This window comes from Podarcis vaucheri (assembly GCF_965113315.1).
Source record: "Podarcis vaucheri genome assembly, chromosome: 2".
Classification (NCBI taxonomy): Eukaryota; Metazoa; Chordata; class Lepidosauria; order Squamata; family Lacertidae; genus Podarcis; species Podarcis vaucheri.
The window spans coordinates 61,900,148-61,924,169 of NC_138760.1; the positions used below are offsets into that span (position 1 = coordinate 61,900,148).

The window sequence follows — 24,022 nt, forward strand, 5'->3', positions numbered from 1 at the left end:
CCGGCTGCAGAAGAAGCACCGCCCCTATGGCTCTGTCAGAAGCGTCTGTTTCGACCCTCAGCTTTTTTTGTAAATCCACATGTAGAAGTTGTTCGTCAGAGGCGAAGGCCCTTTTCAGTTCCTCAAACGCTCGCTCCGCCTCCCCCGTCCAAACAAACTTCTTTTTGCTGCTGAGACAGTCCGTGATGGGCGCCGTCAGGTGGGCGAAGTTTCGGATGAACTTACGATAAAAGTTTCCAAACCCTAGGAACCTCTGCACATCCTTCTTGGTCTTGGGTGTTTTCCATTCCAGCACCGCTTGAACCTTGCCGGGGTCCATGGCCAACCCCTTGTCTGACAAGCGGTACCCCAGGAATTCCACCTCCTTGGTATGAAACTGACACTTCTCCAGTTTCACCCACAATCTGTTGGCTTGCAGCCTGCTCAACACTTCTCTGACGTCTCTCACATGTTGCTCCTCATTCTCCGAATACACCAACACGTCATCTAAGAAGGCCACGCAATTCTTGTAGAGCAAAGGCCCCAGTACATGGTTCATAAAGGCTTGAAAACACGCGGAGCCTGTTTGTAATCCAAAAGGCATAACGAGATATTCAAATGCCCCCAAAGGGGTGAACATGGTGGTCTTCCATTCATCCCCTTTCCTTATACGTATCAGGTTGTACGCCCCCCTTAGGTCCAGCTTTGTAAAAATCTTTCCTTTTCGCACCCTGGTCAAAATATCATCAATCCTGGGCATAGGAAAAGCCGCCGGCTCTGTCACTGCATTTAGGGCCCGAAAGTCACATACCAGCCTCGGCTTGTCCGTGTTTTTTTTATCCACAAAAAACACTGGGCTACCCCCCGCTGCCTTGGACTCTCTGATGAAGCCTCTCTTCAGGTTCTTGTCAATGAACGCTCGCAACTCCTGCATCTCCCTGTCTGACATGGCATACAACTTGCCTACAGGAAGCTGTGCTCCAGGGAGTAAATTGATCTGGCAATCAAAGGGCCTATGCGGGGGTAGTTGGTCCGCTTCCTTCTCGCTGAACACGTCGCTGAGATCAGCATACTGTGGTGGCACCTTCCCCTTCTCCATCACTTCCGTCCCTGCTAGGGTGGCTTGGGCCCCTGCTGACCCCTTTTCCCCCCTGCAGTGTTCCAAGCAATGTGCTGAACCGAAGGAAACCACTCTTTGATGCCAGCCCACCAGCGGATCATGTAGGGCTAGCCAGCTCATTCCCAAAATAATGGGAGCGCCTCCCAAGGTGGCCACATTAAACGCTATCAGTTCTGTGTGCCTTGCCACCCTCATTATCATTGGGACGGTCTGCAAGCTGACGCCTCCTCCCAACAGTTCCCTGCCATCAATCGTGGTCACCTGCAGGGGGTTGCTTAAAGGGATAGTCTGTATCTGGTGCTCAGCAGCAAACTCCTTGCTCATGAAATTGCAGGAGCTGCCTGAGTCCAACAGCGCCTTTATTTTTAGGGGGTGTCCATTTTGCAGCTCTAGAGACACTTCAAGCACTAGAGCAGGTCGAGGAGCTTCTGGCACTGGCACTTGGGGAAGGGGCACTTTCACTGCTCTTTGGCCTGGCTGCAGTGCCCTGCTGGCAACCAGGCGTTGGCTTTTACCTGCTCCGTTTCTCCCTGCTCTTCCCCCTCAACAGCTCCCACCATCCCTTGCCATTCCTTCCTCTGGGGGCAGACTCTGGCAAAGTGGCCTGGCTGTTGGCAGAGATAGCATTTCCGGGCTCCCTTTCCCTCCTTCTTCGCCCCCTCACTGGGCTTTGAAACTGCGCGCGCGCGGGCTGTTCCGATTTCCATCGGCTCTGCCGGCGGGAAAGCTGGCTCAGGAATGTCTGGAATGCGTAACTCCTTCCAACGTTCCCCTCTCCCTTCCCGCCTCTCCAAGGCTCTTGCCTCCTGGCGCGCTCCAATGGTCAGCGCAGATTTGGTCAGCTGATCCATAGACCCCGCCCTGGGGCTCCTGGCCAGCTCGTCTTTCACAGCTGAAGAAAGACCTTCTTCAAATAGCATCTGAATGGGTGCCGCCGATAAATCCCACCCCAATCTGTGAATCAGCATGGTAAATTCAGTCCAGTACTCACGGACAGATCTGCTTCCCTGCTTGCAAGCCATTAGCTGTCTGCGTACCAACCCTTCCTCAATATCGCTGGAAAACATGATATCCATTGCACGAAAGAATTTCATAGTGTCCTTTAGGATATCGTTGTGCGTTGCCATCAGGGGTCGAACCCAGTCCCGCGCCCCCTTCTCAAGATGCCCAATTACGAACGCAACTCGCGATTCCTCATCAGGGAACTCATCAAACTGCACATTCAGAGCATATTGCATCTCAGTCCTAAAGGCATGGTAATCCTTGGGGTCCCCCCCAAACTTCTGCACCAATCCTGGTACCTTTCTGGGGAACTGAGTGGTTCTCCCCTTTTTGTCAGCATCCTGAGCCCTTCTCTCCTCGAGCCTCGCCGTCTGCAGCGCAAGTTGGACCTCCAGAGCTTGATACCTTTCTTCCAAGCTTGGACCAGCTCCAACCCCTGCGTCTCCGGTTCCGACTGGGTTGCTCATGATGCTTTCTCCTGCACAGGCAGCGTACAGAGTCTGTCAGACTGCTGTCAGGGGATGGTTAGCTGCTTGTGCTTAAAATTGTGCCCCTTCAGAGTTTGTGCGACCCCACAAACCTCTGTGCGTGACAGAGCTCCTCAGACATGTCTGCTCTAGTCACTAGTAGAGTCTGACAGTGGCTGTCTGCGGAAGCGCTTCCAGCAAAGAAGTTCCTTAACGGAAACGCGTCTCCTGGACTCACGACGTGGCAGCTTCCGGCGAAGCATGGGTCTCCCTGCAGTAGCTTCTGACACCTCCCCGCTATTTTCGCTCGAAGTGTCTCTCACCCCTTTCTCTCCCCTGCTGCTTCCTGCCTGGGCTGCTGCGTCTCTCTCAGCATTACTGAGATCCTCCTCCAGAGACCCCGCGCTCCCCCTGCTGGTCCCTGCTTTGGCTGTTGACTCTCTCCCAGTCTCTGGGAGCCTTACCCCTTCCCTTTCCTCCGATGTCAGTTCCCTGACAGTGTCCTATAGGCAATCCAAAATATCCAGATAATTAGAATCATGAACAAATGGGATATATTAACTTCAGTTAATGGGGGTGGGGGCAGACGTTACATTTCATAAAACCAATCTATAATCAGATAATTGCATTTCTAATTAACCGTAACATCTTCTGCAGGAGGCACAGAACTTATTTCAAAGGAAACTAAATGGTGTCCAGTAAGTTATGTTGCTCTCCTTTTTCTGTCTCTAAGCAGAGGAAAATCCATGAGACATACTCCATGAATTGCTAGGATGATGTGAACCACAATTTTAGGCATGATTTAGTTGGATACAACTAAACAACAAACTTGTTTATTTAAAATAGTATTTCAATATATGTTTTGTTAAACGGGAATGCAAAAGTTTAATGTAAAACTAAGAGGACAGTTTGACTTTCTATGGTAACTAGAGTTAATTTTTAAAGGGCAAAGTCAAAGCCTCTTAAGAACATAATTTCAATTATATTACGTGAAGGGTGAAAGAAAGAAGGAGAAAGAAACAAAAGTTTTTTTCCGATCAAATATTGGTTAATGCTCTGGTTGGCCACTGTGAGAAGAGGATGCTTGTCCAGATAGGCCTTTGGTTTGATGCAGCAGGGTTTTTCTAATGTTATTATCATCTACCTCTGCTAAAGCAACTGTCTCTTCTCTGGTTATTATTGTTGGTCCATTCTACATCTATCTAGAATTGCTCTGCTCAAAACATTCATCCGCACATCATGCAAATCTGAGCATGTATTCCACCAGTTCCTCCACTGCATTCAATTCAGATCCTGGATCCAAATAATCAAACCAGGAATCGGAATCCTCACACAGACTTACGAAAATGACCACCTTTTTTTTTTTTTACATAGGCCCTCAAGAGGAGATTGACTCATAGATATATTAAAAAGTTTTAAAAACAAACATGCCCGCCAGCATCTACTAGAAACAATTCCTACATGAAGAAACTGAATATGTGCAATGCCTACTTCACACATTATGCAGCAGCAAACTCCAGTTTGCTAAGCACGTAACCCACAGGAACCATGAGTCAATCCCAACTAGTTTTGAGGATGATCTGCATATGCCTGCAAACACATTTGTCACATTCACACTTTACGTGCATAACATATAAAAGGTAGATAACTTAATTTTAGAAGCAGCCACAAATCTGGGTCAGGTCTCACAGAAAGAAAGAAAAAACACAGGTGAGCACATTAACAAACACATAAGAATGAGTTTTCCCAATATCTGACTTTTCTAGGAAGTAGCAAAATTCAAGCTGGAATTTGCTTGCAACAGAAAACTATAAGAATGGATATGTATCAAACTGCTTTTTTTTTTAAAATGCTCACAAGATTGCAATGGTCTCTCTTGACATTTACATCCAGTGCAATCCTAAGCATGTCTTCTCAAAAGTAAGCCCCACTGAGTGTAACAGGGTTTATGCCCAAGTAAAAGTGTATAGGATTGTAGCCTTAATGGATTTATTCCATGTTACTCCGGGATGGCAATCTCACATATGAACTTCTTAACACTGGTCATTCTCCTTTTTGGAGAGCAGTACTATATACCTGTCAAAAGAGCAACAAACAATTCACCAACAATTTGCAAATATGCTGCTGATGCCCTTGTATTTAAAGTGTGTGGCTAGAATACAAAGAAGAACCAAACCACACAAATTTCTATAGTGTGCAGCATTGTTTTGTGTTTTGCACAGAATACAGACACTTCCCTGTGTTCACACCACTACATCTGTCTATGGTTTCTGATAAAACTATCCTCAATTATTTTTGATAAAACTTCTCACAAGTTCCCACTCCACCACCAAGCCCAAAAACATGCAGAAAAGTATTATAAAAACCAAGATGGTGGGCTTTGGTGTCACTCATTAGTGACACCAAATGTTCTTGACCTCTAGTTATGTGCAAAGGGCATGAGATTTGTCACTTGGATATTGAATAACTATGTCAGAAAAGGAATTCAGTTTGCAGGGGTGTCGGTCAGATCATGTTCCATAGGGAATTTCATCTGCACTGAAGAAGACAAAGTGCAAAAGGCCCACAAAGAGACTCCCATCTGCTTAATCTTACACAAACAGTCATAGATTGTAGTCTGGTTAATACATGCACTAAGAAAACAAAACAGGCATTCTACACCCAACATTAATAATTTTTAAATCTAATCAATTTCAGTGGGAGTGAAGAGATACTCATTCATTTAACAAAGCTTTTAAAAAGTGCTTAACGTTTCTTAGATCATGTCTTGTATGACAAATCGTACAACTGGCAAATGCCATTTCCTGTAAAAATACATTTTGGAGGGCTTTTTTAAAAAGGTGATGGAGCATGCTGCTAAATTGATTTTAAGCTTCTTGGTGCTAGTAAGACACAACCTTTCCTAAAGACAGTTTGGATATTTCAATGATGGGGTATCAGCAGTGCTTTCCCCTCTAAAAAATGTTTAGGGGTACTCTTGTTTTCCTACTCATATTGAAATACTGCCCCTCAATGAGGCCAAACTTAGATTTACAAAATGTTTAGGTGTATGCGTACTCCTGCGTCCCTCCAGAAAAAAAGGACTAGGTATAAGCATACCCTCCAAGTGTCCCATTTTTAATGTTTTATTATGTTTTTATATGTGTTGGAAGCTGTCCAGAGTGCTGGGGCAACCCAATAAGATGTGTGGGGTATAAACAGCAAAATTATCATAATGGGATGGGACGTCCCTGTTTTCATTGGAGAAATGTTGGCGGGTATGCATAAGTAGGCTATCTAATATCACCTTGTAGGTTTCACAGCAGGCCACGATCCCCTGATCTGCAACTATGTTGCCTAGCCACAAAGCAGGCCGTTCTTCTACTCTTATCATTACTTGTGAAGTGCATATAATAAAGTATTTGATTTTTTTTTATTTTTAAAAGAAAAACATTTTAGTGAATATTGCTACTTTTGCCGCTGAGGCTTAGTGTGGTAAGACTCAAGTATACACTTCCAGAGTTAACACTAATTACATTACTTCTGGTAAATGAGCCATCCTAGCTGCTAGAGAGCTGTGAAAATTTGAGTCGTGGGCTTTTTAGACTCGTCTACCCATGTACTAGGGGACGCGGGTGGCACTGTGGGTTAAACCACAGAGTCTAGGACTTGCCGATCAGAAGGTCGGCAGTTTGAATCCCCACAACGGGGTGAGCTCCCGTTGCTCGGTCCCTGCCCCTGCCAACCTAGCAGTTCGAAAGCATGCCAGTGCAAGTAGATAAATAGGTACCGCTCTGGCGGGAAGGTAAACGGTGTTTCCGTGCGCTGTTTTGTTTCGACATGCTGGCCACATGACCCGGAAACTGTCTACGGACAAACGACAGCTCCCTCGGTCAATAAAGCGAGATGAGTGCCGCAAACCTAGAGTCAGTCATGACTGCACCTAATGGTCAGGGGTCCCTTTACCTTTTACCCATGTACTATCTGAAACCAAAGAAGAGCACGGATTGCTAGATGTGAATATTTTTTCCAAGCCTCCAACCCCACTACTGAGTCTGCAGCTCTTATCATCTCTGGCCATTGGCCATGCTAGCTGGAAATTGGCCATGATGGAAATTGGAATGCAACACCATGTGATGAATCACAGGTTCCCGGTCCCTGGTTTAATCTGTAGAAATTTCCTTTCCTTAGATGGCTAGAAAGCAATACAGATAAATCACAGAGGATGTAAGTCTCTGGAGGAAGAAAATTCCTTCTGGCAGAGATCTGTTCTTGTTATCCTCAGTTGCTCTCATTGATTCTAGTTGGACGAAGGGCTTGTTCCTAGTCAAATTCAAGTTGGCGCAAATAACTAATAGAACGTGAATCTGTTCTGTCTATTCATAATCACAGGTGTCTGTAGCTTTGGGGGGAGATACATTTACATATTCTCTACCCTTAGGGACAACACAATTATAGTTCTCTGATCTATGCAGAAAAAAATCCTAACAGTACTTGGCATTGACCACCACTTTTTCCAGCTATTAAGCACAAATTATACTTTCATCCAACTATTTTATTTTTAAGTTTCATAGAGTAACAAAACAGCAAATGATTGCTTGATTGGAAATTTGTTTGATACTGTAATATGCTTAATATACAGTATGTGCAAATAACTCAGTTGTCAATTAGTTCATAGATCAAGTCCTTTTAATAACGGTTGTGGACTTATCTATTTGATGTAATCCTTTGCATTTTCTATAGAATTAAACATAGTGCATCATCTGACAAGGGAAAGCAGGTGACATGTATTCTCCAGATTTGCTTTATCATACAGAAAGTCCTACCTTTGAAGAAGCAGTCTTTGCTGTGAATAATGTAGATTTTCTTCCTTTGCAAGCAGGATGCTCGATGAAGTTCACAGTGATTCTCATAGAATTTGCCATCAGATCCACACACCGGCATATAACTGGGCTTGCAGTCATCTATGCATCTACATTCGGGCTTATCGGTCTCCTTGTTCACAACGCACTTGCTTCCCCGGCCACAGTACTTCTTTTCACATGATGCATGAAGGCCATCTTGCCCATAAAGCACTGGAAAAGGAGAATTGTAGAGCAGGAGGAAAGAAAAGTTTCGGTGTTAACAACTCCAAGCTGAGTAACAAGGGAACACTTCTTTTGCCACAACATACTTTAGTAGCCAAAATACTTTTCCAAAGCTGTGTCAGACAGATATCACAGAGACCGTGCCACCATTTTCACCCACTGTGCTCCACATATTCACTAAGCACATGATGGAAGGCTTCATTGGCACCACCCCAATGCCAACCTGCCCAACAGTCCCAACCTATGACCGACACGGGTTCAGTGAAGATCTGATCAGAGAGCCTATGTGCTGACAGAGAACATGTGGAGGGCACTGTGTGAAAGGAACCTTTTGCATTCAGCCTGCCAAGTCTTTGGTTGGTGCCTATGTATTATTTACTTGCTGATTTTAAAAGTTGAATTCATTAGCCATATGCATAGACTACCTTTCTAGTAGATCTCTTTGCTAGACATCTCTTTGACTTAGAAGTTAGGTTCCACTTTCATCTCTTGAACTATTATGGGCCAAGACTCACCGTTAACAGTGACAGACAAGCAACCTGGCTCCTTTGTCATTCCCCCATCAGCATGCTTAATAGGTCTTCAGCATTTCAGTCTTTAAAACATTTCTGACATTTAAAGGCTGCAATGTCAGCATATTTACTAGGGATTCAATTTCACTGAGTGGTATCTAACTACCGTGTCCCATCAGTGTAAGGATTTCTGCCCCTGCAACAGGACTCCCTCCCCCTTCCACTGTGCATGCCAAATCTGCTCCAGAGGGTTGGGAGAACCCCCAGAACAGATGCAGGGGGGCAGGAGGAGAAGAGGAGAATGTTCTGTTGTGCATGCAGAAATCCTTGCACTGATAGAATGAGAGTGCTATGTTGGATTCCTCCTGTTGAACCTACCCCAGGACTTCTGAAGAAACATGTGCATGATCATGTTGCACATCTTTTTGAAAAGACACAGAATTGAGCTGGTCTAGAGGCTGTAAACTGGTGCAAAACACTGAGACTAGGCTGCTGAAGAGGACAGATTATTGCTCAAATGTTTGTGCTGGATGCCCTTATGCTACCAGGTCAGCCTCAAGGTTCCTGTGTAAAATTATAAGGTCATTAATCTGAGTCCAGAATATCTCAAAAACCACCTGAGATCTTCAGGGCATTCACTGTACTGTATTGGACCTCCCATTGCTAGTACAGTGGTACCTTGGGATGCGAACGGGATCCGTTCCGGAGCCCCATTCACATCCTGAACAGAACATAAGACATGGTTGTGCATCTGCGCATGCGTGTGATGTCATTTTGACCATCTGTGCATGTGCGAGCAGCGAACCCGAAAGTAATGCGCTCCGTTACTTCTGGATTGCCGCAGAGCGTAACCCGAAAATAATTATCCTGAAGCGTATTTATACCGAGGTATCACTGTATAAGTAGCTTATATCCACCAGGAGCTGTGTGTTCAGTATTGTGGACCCAATTTTATGGAACTCTTTCCCACTTGAGGTCAGAAGGGCCTCCCTGTTGAACACCTGGCATCTACTGAAGACTTTATTCTTTCCCTTGAGCATTTTAACTGATTTCTGATTTTATATTTTAAACTGATTTTTTTATATTTACTGTACTGAATTACTTGTACACTGCTTAGAGACTATTGGGTGGAATTCAACATAATGCTAAGTAGGGTATGCATGTAGAGAATGAGATCTGCTTGCAAAACCACACTTCCGCCCAGAACTTCAGAACAGATTTAAGTGGTATAGGAAGGATGAGAGGGAGAGAAGTCCTATTGTCTGAGTGGGCAATGCATTCTATGCATGCCAGCAACTGAGCTGAATCCCGTCCGCTGTAATTAAGTGGTAGATAAATTGCTGAAATAAATAATGAATAAACAGGTGGTTAAGCCATGTGACAAACTAAAGCCTCAGTGATTACAACATAGCAACCACGTGATTTCAATAAAGTTGTGTCTGTATACTCAGCAATGTGCTTGATATCAATAGGAAACTTTTGTTCGTAAAGTGAAAAGATTATTGTGTTCTGAACAGCATAAAACTGGTGTCACAAAACCAGACAAGGTCACATTGGGTTCTTTGAGGCAGGCTAGCCAATGAAGTGCCCCCCAAATGTTGTTGGACCACAACTCCCATCAGGCCCACCAGCATGGCTGATAAGGGATGATGGGAATTGTAGTCCAACAACATCTGGAGGGCACTGCGTTGGCTACACCTGCTTTCATGTAATGAAGACTAATTAGGAGGCATTCAACTGACAATGGGCACACTCTATCGTTGGATGAGTTTCCAAGGATGAAAATTTAGGTTGGATACACATAGCAGTTTGAAGACATTTGACTGTGACATGAGAGCCATACATACATATTGTTTATTTTGGCATTCTCTTGTTACTGTTCAAATGGTTTCTGAAGCACTTCTAACATTCACAAAACTTGTTTGACTAGAGATTAAGGCTGAACAAAATAAGCTGTATGCAGACAGCACTAATTGGCTCTATCATATCACCTTAAGAGTTTGGGAAAAGATTGCCTCCAACCTTTTTTGTCCAGGAGATATTGACCAGGTTTAGACATGTTGACATGTATATCATGCAGGTTCTCATGTTCATATTTATACCAGGGTTTATACACAGGTTCATATTTATGCCATTTGATTCCCGTATCTTTCAGGTAGTGCCACGAAAAGATTGGATGACACTGAAATCCTAACCAAAAAAATTGTTAGTCTCCAATAATGTGGGACCTGATGTTTCAGAGAGCAGAAGGCTTACAGCTATTAGTAGAAATGGATACAGAAAAGGATTTCCCAATGAAGGTACTGTTAAAAAATTAATAACTGGCATTTTACTCAATTATCCAAGTTTTTCGAAATTAGAAGATTACTGTGCAACGTTAATTGTAATAAGCATAATGTAGAGCATTACAAAAGCATGTTGCAAAAGGACTAATCAAAACAGAAAGGTTAGTTTGCAATTTGCTGCAAGCTTTAATCCTTCTGTTGTTACTGCATTATCATCTTTTCCACCATTATAATGTAGTACAAAAATGCTTCCATGCCAAAGGTAGGGGCTCCAAAGCCCCTGCTGCCTGAAGTGAGTTATAATATGGAAATGCAACATCAGTCAACAGCTTTATATGTAAAAAATGAAAACAAAACCCCACGTTTCCTCCAGCTGTAGTTAAAGCTTAATTTTCAACACTGTAGATTCAAAGGCAAGGAATCTGTTATTGGAGGATTAACTTCTCTACTCAATAGCTTATTAAAATTCCCACCAACCTTGGCAGGCTAAGAAATATTGACATTTTTTCTTGAATCATAATAAACTAGAAGGTCAAAGTGTCTCCAAGTGGCATAAAAATTACAGTCCCTAAGTGGCATATCTGAATATCCTTTATTCACTTTACTAATTGTTCAGCATGCCCCTGCAACAATATCCATGGGACTGCTAATACTGTAACCTGTGCGTGGCTTGACTGCAAAGGTCATTTACAATTACAGTGTATACTGTACATTTGTCAGAACACATTGTCCCGGTGCTAAAGCACAAAAGCTCTGCAGAAAAAAATCAGCACAGCTAACAGTCATATAAAGGACTCTATTTTAAAAGAGAACTGTGGGCACTCAAACTTGATTTTGGTTGGGTTGTAGACTTGGGACATCCTATCCATGGTAGTTTCACACTCTGATTTAAAAAAAGAAAAACCATCCAAAAAAGCTTCCAGGACATATTCCCTTCCTTCCTCTTCTCTCTAATAACTGTACCCTCTGCTTCCCTGGATTTCATTTACCTGCACTATTCCATAAAGTGTACTTGATGGTGCTACGTCATCATTGGTGATGATAATGAGGATGATGATAGAAGCAAACTCCTAACATGCTTCATCACATGTTGGCATGACCAAGAAGAAGAACCCAGAAGGAAGCTATGCTGTTAGGAACAACGTTGACGCTCAGTGGTTAGTGCTATCAGGAAGCAGGCTAAGCCACTACCCAAATAGTGGCTCAAGTGCATGCAGATTTTACTTGCCCTACCCCATGAGTGAATGACTGCTATTCACCCCAACTGGGAAACTCAAGCTAAACTAAAGCACTGCATTAGGAAGACCACTGTGGTAAGGACAAAGCTTCCTTTCACCTGATTGACATGGAGGCGCCCCTCACGTAGGAAGGAGGAGCAGAGCCACACCACTATCCCTGATGTCATGCACCTCCATCTGACCCTGTTTGCTCATGACCACATATTGAGCATAGATGTCTGAGGAGATGCCGTGTCCTGTAATTCCAGTTCCTGATGAAGGTTATGCCTGTAGTGGGCCATTTGGCACATAATATGTGCACAGTGGGGTCATGTGGCCTCAGGGACAGGGCAAGCAGCACAACTCCACTGTCTCTTTCTGTGTGCAGACTTCACAAGTACAGTGGTACCTCAGGTTAAGAACTTAATTCGTTCTGGAGGTCCTTTCTTAACCTGAAACGGTTCTTAACCTGAGGTACCACTTTAGCTAATGGGGCCTCCTGCTGCCGCCGCGCCGCCGGAGCACGATTTCTGTTCTCATCCTAAAGCAAAGTTCTTAACCTGAAGTGTCTGTAACCTGAAGCGTCTGTAACCTGAGGTACCACTGTAATGTGTGAATGGAGTTGGAGCTCTGCATCTCTCTGTACACCCCTCACCCACTGAACTAGTGAATTAACCACTAGGTAACAAAATGGCATTGCATCCAGATAGAGAGATGCTAATTTTCAGCCTGGTAAGGACTAGCAATTTGCAGAACACAGCAATACTCACTTGAGAATAAAAATCAATAGAGGGGCATGCTTTGCTGAGGAGGGGTGGATCATGGGGATTTATATCCACACAGTCAAAATTGCAAATATCAAAATCTGACCTTGGAATTCAACATGTAAGCACTTAAGTCTGAGTTCCTGCTGCATAAGGAACAGCTAGCCCCAATGCTCAGCGGCATTATTCAACCCATGTTTCCCTGAGCTCTTTGGCAAGGACATGTTAGAGAGGATTATTAGACTTCGGCAAATTAATATTTGTATAGTCCTTTGAAGAGCTAAAGCACCACACAAGAATTATCAGTCAGTGTTCAGTTCAGGCAAGAGAAACAATAGACAGGCTTCAGCTGCGAATGAGTCAATACGAGAAAAGCCCCAAGGCATTTCCCATTTAGAAACACAGCTCTCTCTTCCCATTAATATAATTTGATATTTTTACTAATACATGGGATGTCACTGAATGCCATTCAAAGTTACAGAAAAGGATTCCTCACAGTGGCAAACAGCAGCCGCAGTCGGTTTGGCACAAAGCCATGCCTGCTGTCCATTTAGGATCCAGTAGTGTAATTACTTGGGTCTTGCTGCAGTGTTAATTATCTGGAATGTTTGGTTGTAGGAATATAAAGAATTGTGCCAATGAGTAACTGTTTGCAGGGGCTAAGCCTTATTTATCTGCGCCAGTGGGCAGATTCACGGTGGGGCCTCTAAATAAAGCAATAAACCAAATCTATTGTAGTGCTAGTCTGATAGTATTTTAGCACATGCTTTGGTTATGTACATTTGGCAAAGGCTAAGATCCAAGTTCCTCAGCCTAGTGAAAGGCATCAAACCATCTATTTGTAACAGAGTGCTTGTGATTAAGAAGGCTGTCACTCAGAGGGCATCTAGAGGCACTGTTGTTCTTCACCAAATCCATTTAATTTGTGCCCTGGTGATTTAAAATAATGCTTCTAATGCTGCAATTCTATGTACACTTAAGGGGATTTAGTCAGTAGCAAGCCACACATAGGAAATGCTGTCAAACATAGTGGGATTTGCTTCTGAATAAATAGTCCTAGGACTGAGCTCTTAGAGGCAAACTAGACAGCATTAATTGGGCAAATGGAACGCAATTATCACATACTGTTTGTTATGTAAAGAGCAGCTGCAGGCAAGCTGGAGCAATGTCCTGGTCCTGGTTTTGGCCCTGGGGGATGGGGAGGGGGAGTGAGAAATCAGTTCTCCACAGTTGCTATCTGCATTTCTAGGGAAGCCTCCACAATGGCAACTTTCGACATGAATCTTCTGCAGGTACATTAGCAGAGAAAGAAAGCGTTAACTTCCCTGCCCCACAGTCCTGAAAGGCTTCCCTGTGGCCGTTAGATCCCGGATTACCCAGGGTTCCAGGATCTGGGTGGCCTGTGCATGAAGTGGTAAATGTGTGAAGGATTCCCCACCTTTGACAGCCATTGTAGTGAATGGACTGGAGAGGTACCTCTGGGTGGACCTGTCCCCCATGGGCTCAGGGCTAAAACCATGGACCAGAAGCCCCCCTTTATACTCACTTTCCCTCTCTCTTTGAACAATATTATCTAGGGGGCTATAGAATATCACAGGGATGGGGGACCTGTCCCCTTCTATGTTGGACTCCCATCAGGCCCAGCCAGCATGATCATTGGGGTCAGGGAGGGTGGAACTTTATTGCGCAATAGCCTCTTGTTTCCCCCACCCCAGCCTGAACCATGCATTGCTCCTCCAGTCAAAGCTGCCTTCCTGGTATGCTACTTGTGTAGCAGGAACCCCCCCACCCCAATCATTCTGTTTGCACAAACTTCACACACACTCACACTCACACACTACATACGCCACATTTCTGTTATAAATTCATAGAAAATCAACCATACATCGGATTTGCACTGTTCCATTTTTTACTCCATGTGACAAGGACTATCAAAGGGGGGTGCTTGGTTTCTGGTCAGCCATAATCCCTTCACCATCCCAGCACATCCACAGGAGCCCTGCCCAGTTGCTATGTCAACCCTGATAATCCCAGACAGAAGACAATCAAAATCACAAAGAACAGTGGATTCACCACAGGCTGAAACAAAGGACAATGATCAGATCTTCCCTCTGGGGGCAGGAAACTGCAAACTCCCCATTGTCACCTGGAAAGTACTCATGGGGAGGGGGAAAGGAGGAACCAGCTGGGTGACTGGACACTCAGGTTACCACCACAACTCCTCCCTCAACCCCTCCTTTCTGTAATGTATGCATGATGTCAACCCCTTCTGTAATGTATGCATGATGTCAACCCCTCCTTTCTGTAATGTATGCATGATGTTTCTGGGGGTGGGCTTGACCTAGAGGAGGGGAATTTCAAAAGTTTTTATAAGGTCTTGCAGCCCATTGTTCTGGGTCTTTCCTCTCTCTTGCAAGGGAAGGGAACCCTGTTGCAACAGTTCAATAAAGGCCAAGCCTACAGGCTGCTGTTTTGCTCCAAGTTATCCTGGTTGGTGTCTTTGTTTTTGTCCAAGAGAGCCCTCAGATTTTTTTCCGTTAACAGTTGGCGACCAGACTCTGGGACACTTGGTTCTCCTGCAGAGGTGAGGAGGGAGATAGAGGGGATCAGGCGCCACTGGGCAACCTTAGCCCAGAGATCTTTCTTCCTCTCCCTGCCTCCTCTTTGTGGGCGGTAATCAATCGTCACCAAAAGCTCAACCAGGGGAGCAAAGGCGAGGTCAAGCCGGCTAAAAAGAAAAGGATCCTGAGATCTGCGGGGGGACATCTTCGAACGTGAGTATGGTTTGAAGTAAATACATTGGGAGGGGGGTGGAAAAGTAATGTCCCCACGACAGCCAGACTTTCCTTCTTTCATTTCTGACGTTACCCTTCAGAGTCGGCCGGGTACGTTCTCTCTCTCTCCTTTTCTCCCCCGATTCTCCCCCTCGGAGGGTGGCCAGGGAAATCGCGGAACTTTTCTGTCTGACGTTATCTCTCGGGGTCGTCTAGGAACGTCAAAACCTTTCCCTTTCTCTCCCCACAAATTCTTACGCGGTGCTGGGCCGGGGAAATTGTGGTACCTTTTGCTGTTTTCCGACGTTCCCCCCGGGGTCGTCCAGGAACGTCTTAATCTCTCTATCTCTTTTCTCCCCCGTTTTCCGTCTTGGAATTGAGTCCGGGAAAGCGTGGCTCTTTTACTGTTTCTCTGACATCCCTCTCTCGGAGTCGTCCAGAGGAGTCTTTCAAGTATTCTCTTACTCTCCACCTACCCTAACTCTGCAAATGAAGCTGCCCCTCCTGCCTGGTGACCTTTGTTAGGGATGACCCGGGTATGTGAGAACGTAAGGTCGTTTGCTCCCCTTTCAAAACTTTGTTTTCTCGGACCCCCAATCTGGCACTGCACAGCGCAGGCGTCCAGTAGGGAGCCCAAACTTAGTCTCAAAGGCTAGGCAGGAGGCTGTTGTGGAGGGTAGAAGGGGCGGTTCACGAAGTGGGGCCCCACACTAGGACTAGTCTTGTGAAGCAGTGCTGAGGAAAAGGAATTTTAGTTTTGTGGCTGAAGGTTTCTCGGGCAAGGAGTCCCGTGGCTGAAGTTTTCTCGGGCAAGGAGTCCCGTGGCTGAAGTTTTCTCGGGCAAGGAGTCCCGTGGCTGGAGTTTTCTCGGGCAAGGAGTCCCGTGGCTGAAGTTTTCTCGGGCAAGGAGTCCCGTGGCTGGAGTTTGAGTTCATGTATAAGATTTCTTGAAATGAGTTTGTAGCTTGTAGATATGTAGGAATTGTGTTAGTCAAGGGTACTTTGAGTACTGAAAGGATATTTTTTTTCTGTCCCCCCTTTCTTTCCCATTGCCTTTCCTCCCTTGTGTGTGTGTTTCCACTCTTTCTGTCTTTACCGTACTTCATTAACGGGAAAAAAAGGCCCAATAATAACATATGAGAGAATGGGAGCTCACTAAACACCCTAGCTGGACTCCTCCTGGCAACAAAGCTTCCATGAAGCCTTTTTGCCCCAGAGAGGATTCTAATATGCCCCTCCAGCTTGTCATCTCCAATTGGGAAAGATAAAATAAAATAAAGGGGCAAAATGGTCTTTCCAAGTACAAAGTACGAGACCGCTGTAACTTTTAGTGGGTGGCTTAGGCCCACCACCTAGAACCCAGGGCACAGTGGCCGCCTCAGGGATCCTTCAACAAAATCAGGGTGTGAACTCTTAGGGAGAGCTGAACACATCAAATTTGTGTTGTTAAACTATAACCTAAAGCTAGAACATGAAACTGTAAACTTAATGGTGCTCAGAGGCAAAAAAAAAAAAAAAAAAATGAATAAGAGATGTACTCAAAGATTTAGAAATATTTCAAGGGTTTGTATTTACATTGGCCTCGGCATCCACAGACTGTTCTTAAAATGCACATAGTTTTAAATTGCAAGCTTGCTTCAAAAATCTCAAATCTAAGGAAGCCATGTTGCGCCTTATCAATCTTAAAACAAAACAAAATGGAGAATGGAGTGTGCAAATGTTTGTTATTTGAGAGAGGCTCTAAAAGAGAGTTTCCCTCCCAAGTGGTGAAATCCTGTATACGTGCTACTTGTGTTCTGAAAGGGGGATTACCCCACTCCTTCCTCTAGTTTAAGTGAGGAGGGCGATTTTAAGTGTAATGGTAAATGATGTTGTGTTGTAACTTTTGAGTTTGCTCCAGTCTATTTTGGAAAGAGAAGTTAACCTAATGTTTCTGCTGCAAAAGCCTAGTTGAGCACAACTGCTCTCTCAAGCTAAAATGCAGTGTATGTATTTCATTAAGCGTATGCCTATAAAAGTATGGTGTTCATTCTAAGAAAAAACATTTGAGTCCAGTTTTAACTTTGATTTGGTTGGACAGAAGAGTTATTGTAAGGCTCCTGATATCAGTCTCTATAAGACTTCATGGCCTCTTTTGTTAGAAAATGCCCCCCCCTCCCCTTGTTTCACTCTGCCTCTTTCAGTTGTTTTCTCCCTTCTTACTTCTGTGCCAGGTAAATTTACTCCCGAGTAAGCTTCCTTTAAAGGAAACTGCAAAGGTGGGGGGGGCATAGATTAGGCTTACTATTCCTCTGCAAGTTCAGGAAAAATTGTTCACTCTTGTATTCCTTTTAAATCAAATCTATGGCTGTTTTAACTATGCTTTATAAGAGATCCTCTCCCTATCTTAGGAAAAATGTTCATTTCAGTCTTTAAAGATAATTTATCTAGGAACTTTCACTCTTTAGTCTAAGGAAGTAAAAAAACTCTCACTCAAACTAGCTTCAAGATCTGCTAAAAGGGTTGGGTACTTTTATTTTCCTCTTCCTTAGTACATGATAGGCGCATGGTTTGTGATAGGCGCATGGCTTGTGATCTCTTCCCCAGTTGTGTCTGTGTACATAAGTATGTGTGTGTTTCTGGTAGTACAAATCTTGCTATGAACCCTGTATTTTAGGGTTGGACTAGATGACCCCAGGTCCCTTTCAACTTTCCCAATTTGTGGCTGATGAGTTGAAATCCAGCCCAGATTTGCTCTTTGTTTTTAAAGGTGAGAGGTGAATGTGTGTGTTTCTGGTAGTACAAATCTTGCTATGAACCCTGTATTTTAGGGTTGGACTAGATGACCCCAGGTCCCTTTCAACTTTCCCAATTTGTAGCTGATGTGTTGAAATTTAGCCCAGATTTGCTCGTGATGTTTGAAGCAGAACTGGTGATATCAGGCATTTAAGTGATTACAGTGTTTATCATTTTGTCTATTTAAAAAAAATAAAACTTAAAAGTCTACTAAAAGTTTAAGCACATAAAAATTCATATAGTCAAGTAGAATGCGCCTTGACCAATCCTGTAAATAAAGGGCAGGATAATTTGTCTGCAAATGGTAAGGCTGAAATGACTGAGAATGTTAAAAAAATCCTATGAATTCTGACTGGCCATTTTTACTCATAAATAAGAGAGCGGTTGATTGTTCCGCGAATGACCAGATAAAATGACCAATAATGATAGCCCTTTCCTGTACATAAAGGAAGCAGTCTCAGTTTGCTTGGGCTGAAATTGCTAGCTTTGGTGAATACTTAAATTGCTGAGTTTCTCTTTTTTGTTTAAAATCAAACCCTGTTTTCAAAATCTACTCCTTACCCTTCCTTTCCCTTATTCAAATGGTAATTTAGCCAAAGGATGCAACATTTTCTATAGTATAAAAGGTTTGCTGAGATATGAACTCTGCACATGCACAGAGGCTAGATCAGCTAAAGAAGAGAGAGAGAGGAAGGGGGGAACTGTAAGGGGGAGAGGAGGTTTCTTCCAAATGTAAAAGAAAACTTGGAACCATTGAGGAACCATTGAGGGAAATCACCCTTAATCTGTCTTTGCTCCAGGGGCTACTTAAGACAAAAGGCTAAAAAACAAAACAAAACAAAACAAAACAAAACAAAGCAACAACTAGCCCATCAAAAGTCAAGAGCTTTTCAAGTTCCAAATCTTAACATGCCAAATTCTTTTCACAGGTAAATATCAAAGCATTCCCCCCTCAATGGGAATTTTAGGAACAGCATTTCCTGACAGGCTTCTCACATGAAATAATTTTCCCTTTTAACAGGATATGTGAACCCCGATAACAAAGTGTTTGTCCCTTTTTCCTCCCACAGCAACTTTCTTTCTGTTCTGTGAAACAAGTCTGAATCCCTGCTATATTAGTGACTTCCATCTCTTTATGGCTTTGACACTTTTTTTAAAGTTACAAATAATCTGTTTTCATTTATTTAATCTGTTTCCCCATGATGTCTATGAAGTTAATCGAAGCACAACCAAACATTGTTTGGTGAATGGTATTTGTTTACCTTTTTGCCTGAGCATTTCTTATTAATTCTGTCATTTTGGCTAGTGCAAGGTACCTGCACAACCTTAAATTGCCATTCATTTTTCTTGGTATTAACTCATTTCCCGTATTAACATTACAGTTGATGTTGTCACATCAAGAAACACTATTTTATTTTCATTTGGGATGTTAGAATGCCAAAACAGATTACTTCAGGTTACTTATTAATTGTGTGTTTTAGCATTTATTTATTTGGTTCCTCATAGGTCATTTTGTGTGTGTGTGTTTTACTTTGGGGACATGTTCATCACATGTTGAAAGTCAGTTTCATGAAGTTCTTTTATCAAATAGCACATGGTGAATTTAAAGTTTTTTCCCCATGGTTTTCCCATTTTTTTCAGTCTAGTAGTAATCTGCGTGGTTTTGATAATATATATAATAATAATTCTTTTCTAAATCTGATGTCTTTGTGTCAAGTTTGTTTTCATCTGACTGGTAATCTAATTTTTTGCTTTCTTTTGTATTTCTTAACCTTTGTATTTTTTACAGTTCTCTTTCTCTCCAAAGTGAAGGAAAGCAAACGAACTTGGCAGATAATAACAGTAGTTATAGGAAAATGTGATAATAATATTGGAATGAATGAAACGCTTAATTCGCTAAGATTTTTATTATTTGCAGCTTCCAACAGAAACCGAAGGACATCCTTTTTGCCTTTTGCCCCCTCCCTTTTCTAACTGTCTTTAAGCCCCAAAACTCTGCCCCTTACAGGATATCACCTATACAGATGTGCAATGATGAAAAGCAGCAACAACCCCTCAACTCAGTTCTTCCGTCATCACAAGACACCAGAGTTTTCAAGTGCCCACAGCTATCTCTTTCAAAGGATATAGACTGCCAGGGGAGTGGGCCTGACAAAGGGGGGTGGAGTTGACTTGCAAGGACATCTTTTCACTTGAACCTCAAGCCTCTGTGCTCCAGGATTCAAAAGATACATGCGTAAAAGATCACAATTGTGTCAAGATATGCAACTGATATTTAATTAGTTTGTTTTGTATTAAGTGTTATTATGTAGGAATGTTGAAATGTGTCTGACAGTGTGTTATTTCCACAAGGGGGGTATTTTTGTGTGTAATTTTTATGTTTAATGTCTTATTGCTTGCACACCAATTCTTATGCATTTTATACTTTCTGATAGCTCACACTATTATGTAGTCCAATGTTTAGATAACCACATTTCATTGTCCCACCTGGCACTCTGCCAACTTTCCCTATCCATTTTAAAATGTGCTAAAACTTGCTTTACCAAGGAGAAGCTTATAAGATACATAAAGGTGCACATGCTTTGGTTTAGCAGGAATGATCCCTTATAGAGTTAAATTGACTTATTTGGACAAAATGCCCTTTTAAGAACGGTTTTCCTTTAACAGACTGGCTTGAAAGGTTGAGAACCATGGGCACATAAATTCAAATTGGACTCAGTTTGAATTGGGCAAGTGTATCCAGGCTGCAATTAGCTTTTTGGTCCTTTAAGTGCAAGTGAGCAACTTCTCATGACCACAGCCTATAATAAAATCCCATAGCTAAAGGCCAAGGCGAAGACCTCTCCCTCACGAGATGCCCAAACCTGTGCCAGCTATGGTGAATGCCAGGCAACATGGTTAAGTGAAAGCCCTGAGGGGATTCAACAGACAGGATGTGTTGCTGTAGCACTATGTCGGTGTGAGACCACAGAAGAGCCAGCTTGGCACCTGAGAACACAAAAATGGCGGGGGGGAAGCAAACTGCACTTTTCAGTCATTAGTGGACCTTCCTGCCTAAATGTAAAGCATAGATCACTATTAAGAAAATATTTCTTCCAAGGTGCTAGAATACCACAAGTAACTGAGCAGTGCACTGTTACACCATTATATTTCCATGCAAATATCCTTAAAGTAGCATGATATCCAAGTCCCTTTCAGGTTCACATGGACACACATCTGGGACGGAGAATACCAGGTTATTATTTACCACCTTAAATTGTGCGGAGAAAAGGATTGCAAAGTAGCCACCTTTGCAATCTTATCTCCGAAGGGGGGAACTGTAGCAGGAACCCCCCCACCCCAATCATTCTGTTTGCACAAACTTCACACACACTCACACTCACACACTACATACGCCACATTTCTGTTATAAATTCATAGAAAATCAACCATACATCGGATTTGCACTGTTCCATTTTTTACTCCATGTGACAAGGACTATCAAAGGGGGGTGCTTGGTTTCTGGTCAGCCATAATCCCTTCACCATCCCAGCACATCCACAGGAGCCCTGCCCAGTTGCTATGTCAACCCTGATAATCCCAGACAGAAGACAATCAAAATCACAAAGAACAGTGGATTCACCACAGGCTGAAACAAAGGACAATGATCAGATCTTCCCTCTGGGGGCAGGAAACTGCAAACTCCCCATTGTCACCTGGAAAGTACTCATGGGGAGGGGGAAAGGAGGAACCAGCTGGGTGACTGGACACTCAGGTTACCACCACAACTCCTCCCTCAACCCCTCCTTTCTGTAATGTATGCATGATGTCAACCCCTTCTGTAATGTATGCATGATGTCAACCCCTCCTTTCTGTAATGTATGCATGATGTTTCTGGGGGTGGGCTTGACCTAGAGGAGGGGAATTTCAAAAGTTTTTATAAGGTCTTGCAGCCCATTGTTCTGGGTCTTTCCTCTCTCTTGCAAGGGAAGGGAACCCTGTTGCAACAGTTCAATAAAGGCCAAGCCTACAGGCTGCTGTTTTGCTCCAAGTTATCCTGGTTGGTGTCTTTGTTTTTGTCCAAGAGAGCCCTCAGATTTTTTTCCGTTAACACTTGATATTTGCTACTCTTCTCATCTGATCCCATCCTCTCCTGCAAGCCTACTCAGGCTTAGCAGCATGCATCAACTCCCATGATCCTTATCCAATGTTCATGCCATGGGTGAAATTGTAAAACAGACAATAGCTAAGGTAGAGGAGAATGGCAAAATAGCGCATAGCGTGTTGCCTACAAGCTGGCTTTGTTTTGAGCTGTTCTTTAGCCAAATAGGTTCCCCCTTTCTTTTCAAATAAAGGATCCACACAAATAAGCTATTTTGGAGTGAAATACTGCTTTGCATTCCCAACATGGCAAACCACACTACAAAGAACAGCCTCATAAGAGGACTTCTCAAAAGCACTCTTAATTAACACACAGGTGAGTAATAGCTTCCGACTAAACATTTGACCTTGGTCATCTGCTACATTAAGCAAAGTAGCTCCAAAGGCATGTTCTTTCATGTGATTGCTATTTACAACAATGCCTGTCTGTTAAAAGCATATGGCTGTCCAAAGAAGACTTGACTGCCTAAAAAGAAATTTCTAAGGCTCATCAGCCAAGGCGAACTGAAGGATCTCTCAGGTCACTTCTCAGCTTCTGAGACGACGACAAAATTCAGGATGTAGTTCACTAATTAAACAAGCCGCTCATCAACATTTCTCTCGTGTTATTAAAGCTGAATGAATTCCCCACTCTGGCAAGGAGTATAAAAAACAGTAATGGAAAAGGTAATCAAGTGAAACTACTAGCTAACTGCTTGGAGGATTTATGAGCCCACCATGCTGCATAAAAAAAGATATAATTCGTTTAATTTATTAGTCATAAAGAAAGTAATTTACTTTGGTTAAAAACTGATCATCTTACAAAACAAGCCACTTTTTGACACTAATTAAATTTACCAAATATGGCCGAAGACTGGAGGTACTATATTATATTAACATTAGTGTGACAGGAGAAGAAGTCTATTTGTCTCCCTTGTGAACTGCTCCTGGTGATCACATGAATTCAGGTTAGAAAAAAGTGATGTATAGACATTAGGAGGAAGAAGTCTGTGAAGCTATGGTTTTCCTTGATATTAAATTCAATGGACATGATCTAGCCAAAGCTACACCATACTTAGCTCTGGTAGATTTCAGTTGGTCAGCTAAGTGCACATTCCTGTTCGCCACTGAAGTCAATGAGATTTCAAAGTGCTTAACTTTGGCTTTTGATCATGCACATTTCATCAGTATCCTTTAATACACAAAGCACAGTACACTGCTAAACTCAATTTCCAATATTTTCAAAGGTTTTATGTTTTTTTATAACCGTACTATGGTATACATTGTCACCTCTCTTTAAAAAATCTATTCTCTACTGCAGTTTCAATGCAAAATTTCCGATTGGCTGAACTTCCAGTAAGTTTAATGGGAGTTAAACCTCCTGCAGAATTTACTAGCAGGTTTTATTTTTAAATGCATCTCCACGATCATGAGAACTATAAATTTCCTTTTAAAGACGCAGATAGCTCAGATAGCTGAGCTTAGGAATGTGAATTCTGCATCAGACATCTTACTGAGTACAGAACCTTTCATATGCAGAATCATAGGACACTAACAGTTCAGATTATAATGGTTAGGGTACGTTCTGCAGTTTCTCTAGCTGTGAGTGTCTCTAGCTGTATATTCAGTAAATATGCAGGTTACAATCCATTCCCATAAAAAAATATATGAATGCTATGGCACTGATTTCAGTGTTTTATGGCTTGCATAGATCACATCTAGGCCATCAAAATGCTATCAAGCATGAATTACACATTAATTACCTGTGAAGAATAGTAAGTAAATTTAAATATCCTGCGTGCCCCCATCGTATTGAGGAAGTATAATTTACTTTGCTTGTAAGGATAATAAACTAGCAGATCTGATAAGGGAGCTTCCTCCTTCCCTTAGCAATGCATATTTATGATCTATTCCTCAGGTAAATTTATACTTTGAAGCAATA

At 42.9% G+C, this 24,022-nt stretch overlaps 1 protein-coding gene across 3 annotated transcripts in view; it reads right to left on the reverse strand.

Annotated features, from left to right (window-relative positions):
* Window positions 1-24,022, reverse strand: part of FSTL4 (follistatin like 4) — a 371,489-nt gene that overhangs the window by 230,781 nt on the left and 116,686 nt on the right. For all 3 annotated transcript variants that reach the window (XM_082211563.1, XM_082211562.1, XM_082211561.1), the window contains exon 4: window positions 7,374-7,622. In XM_082211563.1, coding sequence (XP_082067689.1) covers window positions 7,374-7,622 — 249 coding nt within the window. The remainder of the gene's footprint in view (window positions 1-7,373; window positions 7,623-24,022) is intronic.